Source organism: Rhizopus delemar, genomic scaffold, assembly GCF_000149305.1.
Source record: "Rhizopus delemar RA 99-880 supercont3.31 genomic scaffold, whole genome shotgun sequence".
Taxonomy (NCBI): domain Eukaryota; kingdom Fungi; phylum Mucoromycota; class Mucoromycetes; order Mucorales; family Rhizopodaceae; genus Rhizopus; species Rhizopus delemar.
In genome coordinates, this window is record NW_027137857.1 from 15,984 (window position 1) to 26,408 (window position 10,425).

General features: G+C 36.7%; 2 protein-coding genes across 2 annotated transcripts; one reads left to right on the forward strand and one right to left on the reverse strand.

Moving 5' to 3' along the window:
- Positions 1-259: 259 nt before the first annotated feature.
- On the reverse strand, positions 260-5,734 carry RO3G_17274 (uncharacterized protein; the record flags this gene model as incomplete). The annotated part of the gene is made up of 3 exons (XM_067671858.1): positions 260-625; positions 665-1,968; positions 2,146-5,734. The coding sequence occupies 3 exons, from the start codon at positions 5,732-5,734 to the stop codon at positions 260-262; spliced, it is 5,259 nt and encodes a 1,752-aa protein (XP_067527959.1).
- Positions 5,735-6,821: 1,087 nt separating this feature from the next.
- RO3G_17275 (uncharacterized protein) lies at positions 6,822-7,188 on the forward strand (the record flags this gene model as incomplete). Its single annotated transcript, XM_067671859.1, has 2 exons — positions 6,822-6,915; positions 6,968-7,188. The coding sequence occupies 2 exons, from the start codon at positions 6,822-6,824 to the stop codon at positions 7,186-7,188; spliced, it is 315 nt and encodes a 104-aa protein (XP_067527960.1).
- Positions 7,189-10,425: the final 3,237 nt, after the last annotated feature.

Here is a 10,425-nt window from a genome sequence, read left to right on the forward strand (position 1 = left end):
ACAAACTACGTCTTAGAATATAATACTGTGATTTAGGGTCCGAGGTAGTACGGTATAAATTGTGTGGGCTGTTTATCGTATATAGCACTTTGGGCTATATATGATATACAGTCAAATTATTAGTTGAAGAATCTTTTGAGTGATCTCACACGACATTAAGAAAATTATTAAGGTAAATACGACATAGCCCCCCACCAGTGTGAGATTACGGTAAAAAAGTGACTTGTTTTGAAAAACACTTTTTTTTTTTTTTTTTTTTTTATGAAGAGGAATTTCGCAATCTCTTGCTGGTACGAGTAGCAGCAACTTGCACATTTGGTGTGGAATGTCTGTGTTGTTTATCACGACGAGCTTTTTTAGACTGGCGCGATATCGAGTGAGGATATGAACGTTTAAAATTTGGGTTGGTTGAATGTGCAGCGACATCAGCCAAATTAGAATTGTCATCATCTAGGGATACAGACTTCATCATAGTGCTAATCGTACCAGATGGGTTGGTCTTTAGTACCTTAGAAGAAGAAGGAGAATTTGTGATTTTAGCGGTTTTAGGAGGAACATACTTTTGTCCCATGTTTTTCCAATATTTACGTAGAATGTCTGGATCATTAAATTTATCAGCTGTCAGCTATTCATCCCATTCACTGCTGTAGTTTTTCCAACGTACAAGGTACTCACGGTTTTTTGGAGGACCTCGGTGATTAAGAACTGCTTCAACTTCATAGCTTTGAATTTCATTGCCTTCATCATCAAGTTCAATAATCTCTTCATTGGAAATTAATTTCAGTTCAGTAGTGGTATAAGAACGAGGCATCAGGACACCAGTTTCATCACGTAAGATATAGGCATTACCTTGATTCTTTCGCACAACTGTAAATGGCCCTTCATAAGCTGGAGCGAGTTGACCGGATTTAGTTGGAATACGAACCATGACATGAGAACCAGGTGCATAATCAGCTAATCGGTGCGAATCGTTAAATTTAGCTTGTTCAAGTTCAACTTGAGCTTTCGTTTTAGCAGCAATAGCAGGAAAAACAATATCAGTCATATAGTCGATACGTTTCATTAATTCTTCATGCGACATAGGTGGTTTACCCTTGACTTCCTTAAGCTTGTCTTTATCAGATCTAAAGCCATAAGTTTCAATCATTTTGCGTGCAAACATGAGAGAAAAAGGTGTAGAATTTAAGCGTTTAGATATACGGTTATTCATTGCAAGTTGAATGGAAGGAAGGAATGCATCCCAGTCATTGCCAACACCATTCGTAGATTTAGCGAGTAATTTTTTAACAGTTTGAACAAAGCGTTCACTTAAACCATTAGCAGAAGGATGCAAAGGAGTGATAAATCGATGATCATAACCCATAGCATTAGCTAAATCTTTAGAGAGAGAATTCTTAAATTCAGTCCCATTATCACTTTGAAGTTTTGTAGGAAACCCCATTATGCAAAAGGCATCGATCAGTGCACGTAAAATTGTATCTGCTTTTTTGTCGGCCAGGGCACGAAGTATACAGAACCGTGTACAAACGTCAATGATAACCATAAAATAATTATTATTAGATATTGAAGTGGTATGCATAGGACCACCTAAGTCGATAGCGTAATGGTCACCAGGATAATAACTGTATATACTACGCAGAGGGTGATATCCCTTTTTCTCGATATTATGTTTCATGCATTCATTACATTGTCTGACAAACTTCACACAGTCAGATATTAAATTTGGCCAATGAATACCCTCATTGTGAAGACGTTTAACCATTTGCTCTGCACCGTAATGACCAACTTTGTTGTGGGCATCTGTCATTAACTCACGATGTTCAGAATCTGGGGGCACGAAATAGTCCTTGAAAACTGAATGAGCAGACTGAACATAAAAGATGTTTTTGTCGTGAAGCCGATTAAAGTCATTATACTCATTAGAGTCATTAGATTTTTTGTTAAAAGAATGGAAATTACTAGAAATGTCTAAATTCCTGTTGTAATTAACAGTGTCGTCACTATGTGTGGCTGGGTAGACGTACGGTAGTGCATCTGAAGTCGTGGGCTTGTGGTCCACTAAAACAACGTTAATAGAAACGTTATGTTTGACATGAGCTCTATGTCTTTTCTTATTATTAATATTATTGGAAGTAGCGTAATTACCACGAAAGGAAGCAATTCTTTTTCCTTCATTAAGATCTTGTTCATGTTCAACCGGCTCCTTTGGCGGGTATAACCTAGAGAGTTTATCGGGAAGGATATTATCTAATCCTCGAACATGAACCACATTGAAATTATAGTCAAGAATAACGTCAAGCCATTTAATAAGCATACTATTGGCATTCTTTTGGGAATGAATATAGCATAAAGCTTTATGGTCAGTGTATAACGTAAATCGTGTGCCCCATATAAATTTGTGAAATTGGGTTAAGGCATAAACTACACCAAGCAATTCACGCATTGTGACACTGTAACGTTTTTCACTTCTTGATAGAGAATGAGACATAAAACCAATATATCTTTTGATTTTAGATGTTTCGCCATTAGATTGAGTCACTTCAAACTCTTGATATAAACAACAACCAGTGCCAAAATCTGAAGAATCAGTGGCTATGCAAAAAGGATGTGACATATCCGGATGTGATAAAATCAATTCGGAGGATAAGATACGTTTTATGCTGTCAAAATGCATCTGGTGTGTAGAAGTCCAAATAAAGGGACCATTAATTTTCTCATCATGAGAACGTAAAGCATCCAGAGGAGCCATTAAAAATGAAGCATTAGGTGTATGCTGTCTAAAATAATTTACAAATCCTAAGAAGCTTTGAACTTGCTTCTGAGTGGTCGGTCTCGGCCATTCATGAATGTTCGAAAGTTTACGGGTATCAATTTTCTTTCCTTCAGCGGAGATACAATAACCCAAAAGATAAACTGCTGATTTTGCGAGGTAAGCTTTTTCAAAATTAACTCTTAAATTTGCATTTGTGAGGATTTGTAAAACTTTCTTTACATGAAGGAAATGCGCATGTATGGAAGAGCTGAAAACACAGATATCGTCCACAAAGCACTTCACATAAGGCAAGTCCTTAAACAAATTTAACATTATACGAGAAAATAATTGACTGATTGTAGAAATGCCAAAAGGAGCACCTCGGTACATGTATTGTAAATTATTAGGAGCAGTAAATGTAGCCTTGTGTTGATCAGGGCCAAAAACAGGGAACTGATTGAACGCTGATTTAAGGTCCAGTGTAGAAAAGACAACTGCATCAGTCATTGAGTTAAAAATGTCATTAATTAGTGGAAGTTGATGATTATCCACAGGTAAAACCTTATTTAACATACGAGGATCTAAAACTAATCTAATTTTATCTGTCTTAGTGCCATCAAGGTTTTTCTTAAACGTTACGGTCATTGGTAAATTCCATGCAGAAGGTTTTGCGGGGACAATGATACCGTCATCGAGCCAACTATTAATTATTTCCATCACTTTAGGTTGAACCGAATAAGGAATGGGATATTGTTTTACATTAGCAACATAGTTTTCAGGAGTAGGTAAATGCAAAACTGCGTCCTCTATGTTACATAACGTGTTCTTATTTAGTTTTTTGTTAGCTTCGACATAAGATTTAATAGCCAGATCAAACGTTTTTTGTTCTTTGTCAGTACCAGCGCGAGAGATGTTAGGCTCATAGGCTTTGTCGACGATAGAATCATCAATTTCCTTTTCAGTACTCTTGTGTTTAATGGCTACTTTCATTAAGTGGATAGAGAGCTTTGGTAGAAGATCTATACCAATTAAAATCTTATTTTCATAAGAAAGAATACTATTATCAATGACATCAAATCTATGCGGAATTACTTGATCAACATTATCGTACTCGACATTGACGAAATGAGTTGTTTGCATTCGCGGAATCGTCGAACCATTAGCAAGGATGAGATTACCGGGAACAGGGTTGAACTCAATATTATTATCATTAGCGAATTTTTTGTTCATAACAGAGATATTAGCACCTGTATCAATGATACCGTAAGCGTTAACACCGTTAAGAGTTATTGGGGTAACAGGTGAAAAAGACACACTGTCAGAATTAAATGGATTGTCAATGTCTCCAACATGATTATTACGCAGAGCAAAAATATTAACGTCATTAATGGTCTCAAAGTCAAAATGGTCAAATAAATAGGGCGAGATCAAAGATCTGTCAAATTCTTTATAAATTCTATCGTATTCGTCTTCAGAAGAAGAGTCGCAAGAGGGAGAACCAGAGCTGATATTATTATTTTGACTAGAAATAGTAGAAGGGTGAAGATTATTAGTCTCGCTCTTATTAAGGTTTTGACAGGCAGTGTTAGGCTCGAGCGTTAACTCAAGACTAGCAATAGCTTTGTCTGTATTATTTAAAGAGTTACTACTTACAGGTTTATTGTTGTGCTGATTGTTCGATTTACGTTGATCATAGCGTTTGCGTTGAGCACAATTTTCAGCATGAGCAGTGGTGTATTTGGCAGATTCACAAAAAGTACAGATACCACGACGCTTGAGATCAGCAATTTTTTCATAAAAGTCAGTGTGCTTTCTGTTGTTGTTATTGCTGTGGTTGTTGTTACTGCTGGTAGGAAGAGTCTTGACAGTAGTAATTCTTTCATTGATGGGTGGTGAGAAAGCTGCTAATTTTCTTTTTTTATAATTTTCACTATCATCATTAGTTGGCTTCTTTACTTGTTCCCTCTGCATCTCCTTTTGGATATACAGAAGAGAGCTTTCTAGATTGGCCATATTTTTCATTAAAATAGCTTCAAAGTTGTTCCAAGACATATTTAATGGAGAGGGAGCATTACAAGGAGCATGAATACTAAGACCTGGATGTGCGGGCTCAGTCGAAGGTAAATTTTTTGTATGGTTAGTAATTATAGCCATAACAGTATCTTGAAACTTTGTTGTGTAGAGTCTTGATACAAAAAGAGAATTGAGGAGATTGCCTTCAGTGGATGAAACCTTAGCACCAATTGAAAAAAGACGAAAGTGATGTAAAGCATCAGCGAAGGATTGATCAGGCCTTTGCTTGAAGTTAAGGAGTAGCTTCATCCATGCTTGAGGTGTGGTTTGAGAGGCAAGGTCAAACTTTTCTTGTAAAAGGGCCTTAGCATCATCCCAGGTAACTTTTCTTTTTAATTCAACAACAGGCTTTTTGACATAGCGGCAAAACCAATCGAAGTGGAGATTATTGTCGCAAGATTCAAAGCAGATTTCCAAGTTTGATAACCAATGATCTTGAATTGAGACATTATGATCCCTGAAAGCTCTTTCGAACTCTCTCAGGAACATTTCTAAAGATGGCTCATTAGTGGCATTGTTATTATTTTTGTTACCCGAATGCTGAGTGAGTTGATACATCGCACTTGTAGTTGGGTTGACATTAAACTTGGGAAGTTCTTTGCTGGGAATATACTTATTATTAATGTGACGTGAGACAGGAGTCTCTTTCATCGCACTATTAAGGGAAATAATATTCACTTGATCAGCTATTAACTTATCAAAACGTTCTAAGGACTTTGTAGCGAAGGCCAACTTTTTATCATTGGACTCCAATCCTTCGAAATTGTTTTGCATTACGAATTGAATATTTTGGTCATTAATGCTGTCAATAATTTTCAACATGGCAGCTTTTTGACTACGAAGTTTATTAATAAAATCCTCAGGTGAGAGGGTTTCAGCGTTGTTGTTGGATGAAGACGCTTCGGTCATGGGAGTGTCTTCTTCGATTGTTGGATGGATCATATTATCGCTGGATGAGATGGATATCTTGTCCAACGAGGTGGCAACTTCATCTGGAGATGAGCGTGCTGGCGGCGGTTGTGGGTTAGGTTCGACGTCAGAATTCATCGAAAAAAATGTGGAATAGGCGTGTTATTTCTCTCGATTAATAAAAGTAATAAAATAAGTCGAAAAATCGATGAGTCTCTTGAACCTCTTTATTGAGTAAGGACGAGAGAGCGAGCCCATTCAATACAAACTACGTCTTAGAATATAATACTGTGATTTAGGGTCCGAGGTAGTACGGTATAAATTGTGTGGGCTGTTTATCGTATATAGCACTTTGGGCTATATATGATATACAGTCAAATTATTAGTTGAAGAATCTTTTGAGTGATCTCACACGACATTAAGAAAATTATTAAGGTAAATACGACACTATTCTAACAAGTTTGATCCACTATTAACAAGATCTGGTGGTCACTATCGACAAAACTTACATACTTAAAAACCTAAACCCGCAAACAAGCAATATATTAAAGAAAATTACAGTAAAACGAATTCCCGTTGCGGAGATGCTGCCTATCTATCGGCTGATTTCGGACAGATAACAAAACATGTAAAAAAAATATAAAAAGGCCTGTTATTTCTGTTTTTTTTTCTTTCCTTCATCTTTTTATCAATTTTATCAATCTCCAATGTCTTCTAACGCTGCTAACAACATGCCAACTCTTGCATACATCGCTGAAAGAACTATGACGGCTGAATGTACATTGAAATAAGTTTATTTTTTAAGTGGGAGGGAAAATAACTAAAGGCAACTGGTAAAAGTTACTTGAAGGAGAACGGTGCCTTTTTTTCATCGCGCAAGTGCAAGGAAGGCTCCGAAATGCGCTTGAACCAGTTCAGCAGGAATGGATTCTTTTGGCGATGCGGCTCAACCACCTATGCGTGCGGTCGTAGCCGTATTTCTTACCTGGATGGATCCTTCTTTCAAGGTCGCAAGTCAATTATCCATCAAACACTGTTAGTAGTGTATCTCTTTCTGCTGCAAGTTCCAAACGGAACAATATCTACCATGACTGGACTTAGCCTGCCAACTGTCCGCAGCATTGTCAAAGATATCTATCAAGTAATGGAGGCAGATCTTCGAATTGAAGATGTTCAAGTTGGTACGTGATGCTTTGTTGATATCAGAGTATGTAATTAATTAGTCATACTTAGGTGGGGTTGTCAGTAATGGACAGTCAATTGTTGTTGAAATAGATGAGAGCAAATTTGGTAAAAGAAAGTACAATAAGGGAAAGAGGGTAGACGGTGTTTGGGTTGTTGGAGGTGTAGAGCGCACGCCCGAACGTAAGGTGTTCTTACTGACGGTACCTAACCGCAACCAAAATACCTTAAAGCTCATAATCGATACTTTTGCTAAGGATGGTAACATTTGAAATATGTATATACTTGATGATCAGTGCACCTAACCCTTGTTTACAGGCTCACTTGTCATGGTAGACTGCTGGAAAGGCCATAAGGGGATTGACAGCGATCCAAGCCGAAATTTAGTTGTTCAAACGGTCAATCACTCCAAAGCATTTCGCGATCCAAAGACAGGTGCCTGCACTAACACAATAGAAGGTACATACTTGTGTAGATCATAGAATTCTTAAACAATGCTAACAACCTGCTATTAGGTACTTGGAATGGTATCAAACGAGGAGTGACCAGCCGTCATCGCACAGCATCGATGATGCCATGGAAATTAGTGGAATTCATCTAGCGAAGAAAACATGCTGGCAATCACTGGAAGGCAATGCGTGTTTGCTTTTCGCAAATGTCGTTCACCAGAGCAGGCATTGCCGACCAAGGTCCATTGGTATCGTTGCTCACAACCGTCTTTGAAGATGCCACTGGTGATCAGGGCGATGAAGAGCCATTTATTTTTATCTCAGATGACGATTCCGATAGCGAATCTGATGAAAATGATACCTCAGCACCTAGTACGCCCGTAAAAAAACTCCGAAGTGCTTAAAATAAATAAAGAAATTTTTCATTGATAACTATAAAAATCAGGGCCTATAGCGCCTGTTTTCTTTCCTAATTATTTCCCGCATATTACCATTTTTGGAAATTAATGTTACATCGTCTAAAAATAGACGACCCAGGCTTTCGAATGATGTATAGCATACGTCTGTACGCTCAATTTTAGCGCCGCTATAGGCTTCCAAAGAGATGGACGGTAAATCTTTCATTTAGCCACAAATGTCGAGAAATGGAAAAACGTCGTGACCATTACTTGAATAAAGATACGGGTTTTAGAGCACGCAAAGATGCACCCAAAAACTACACTGGTAATTTTTCCCAAAGGCGTAGATCATTTGAAGAGAAAATTCATAATGCGAATGATTCACGTATAACGGTTCATAATATTGAGAAGGTTGAGAAACAGACCACTACTGAACCAGAGATCATGCAAACACATCCTGCGGATGAGGTTATGAATGACCTCTAAAATGATGATGAAATCATCAGTCCGTTTCAAAAAGCGTTGAAACAAATTCGGGAGAAAAAGAAGCACAAGCAAGGTAATGTTCGTTGCTATAGTTTAAAAACAAAAGAGGAGACACATCCTACTATGCTTCAAAGCCCTTACTCATTACACACTCCTTTCTTATTGAACGATCATAGATTAATAGCTCTCGTCGACACAGGCGCAGATGTTTCTTTCATAAGTAAAAATGCTGTTAATAAATTGAAACTGCGTATTATCCCAGTTCATGGTTCATTACTCTTAGCAGATAAAGAAAAAACTGTTAAACGATTGGGTGTGACCGATAAATTAAATGTCGGATACAAAGGGCAAACTGTAGCTCATGAATTTGAGGTGTTAAATATGCATGATAAAGTAGACGCTATTTTCGGGAGGGATATTTTTGTTAAGGATACATAAGATTATAGTCACTTTATTTTAGTAAAAGGAATCGGATATGATCCTGAATAGTATGTTGACATAACTTGGAATCATTTATAACATTATTCCCAACACAGATCAATAAAAGACTTTGATTAGATTTTTATATTAAGCTTTATTCATATTAACTTCACACAGTCAAATAATATGACATGGTGGCTGAAGGAAAAGATACGATGCAAGGAGATTCCGGGCCGGGTATTTGCCCTACCTAGATGCCAAATATAGCAATCGATGCAAATAATTTTTCCGCATCGAATGGTGTTACTTTCGAGGCAGTCACGTTTAAACTCAGAGAGATATGGCGCTTGCAACACGAAAAAACCTCTTTTGAGCTGACCCCACAAAAACGATGCGGAGGGATTACTCTACCAATATTTGTACAACATCAGCAAGCAGTACCGCAATCGATGCAAATAATTTTTTCCAGTCCAATGGCGGTACTCATAGATCTCTCACCGTAACACACAAGGAGGTACAGGCTTTTAAAGACGAAAAAACCCCCTGGTCGGACGGACATTATGCTACCAGAAAGGATTACAAGCCGAATTCTTGTCCTACCAATATGACAAGCTTATCCATAGGTAGAAACAGTGTTTCCGCATTTAATGATGGTATTTACAAGGTGATCACATCGAAACTCAGCTTGGTATCCGTCTTAAAGCGTGAAAAAAGTGCTTTTGCTGATGGACAAGAAATTGTACAAGTAGACTGCAATCTGAATATTGTTTCTAGTTACACTTAAGATATCCTGAGAATCTCAGATGATATTTCTGCATTGATTGCTCATTCTATTAAAGATTGCCCTTCGTAGTATCTTACATAACAATCGTAACATATACCCAGTTGTCGTGTAATGAAAAAAATGACTGAACAATAATAAGGAAAGAGTGTAAGTCCTGCATGAGACTGGTTTATATTTCAGTTTAATGTAAACTAAAAATATTCTAATTGAAGTCAGATATTTATATCTTATTGAATGAATGGCTTGATATCTTCTACTGTAAGCGTTCGTCTAATCTTCAGATACTTTAGCAAGTTTTATTCTAATTATGATTATGAAAACTTTTCATTTGTTCTTTTTTATGTTTGTGATAGATTATCTTTTATTCTGTGGATTCCTCACTGATTTGAATAGCGTTATTTCATCTATGTGAGATCAGAAGAACTCATGACATTGGATTAGATTTCTAACAATAGGAAAAAAAAATTATTGCTTTAGTTGATACTTAACGAAGTGTTGTAAGCATAGTTATTTTCTACACGACTCCAGCTGAATTATAATAAATAAAGATACGCAAAAGATTAAATTATGATTAAACAATTCTACACTTTTCCAAATTTAGAACAATAAGATCAGTATTTGTCATCCTAGAGAGTTTAATCAATTGTCAACCCCAAAAGTAATTAGATCGAAGTTAATTGACTGGTTATTATTTCTATTGTTCAATTTCAAATGCATATATTAGAACATCGACAAGCTTTAGCTTAATCATTGGTTCTTCAGCACGACATCGTTACCGAACCTATATCCTTTATAGCTATGCTCACAAAGAATATAAATAGATGCCAACTTTTGATCCATAAAACGGGGCTCTTTTGCAATATAAAGAAATCTGCAATAAAGAAGGATTTTAATCTTATATTGCTACTATTGTTTTTTTTTGTTACTGTTTTTTTTTGCTGCGTTTTTTTATTTTTGTTGCTGTTTTTATTG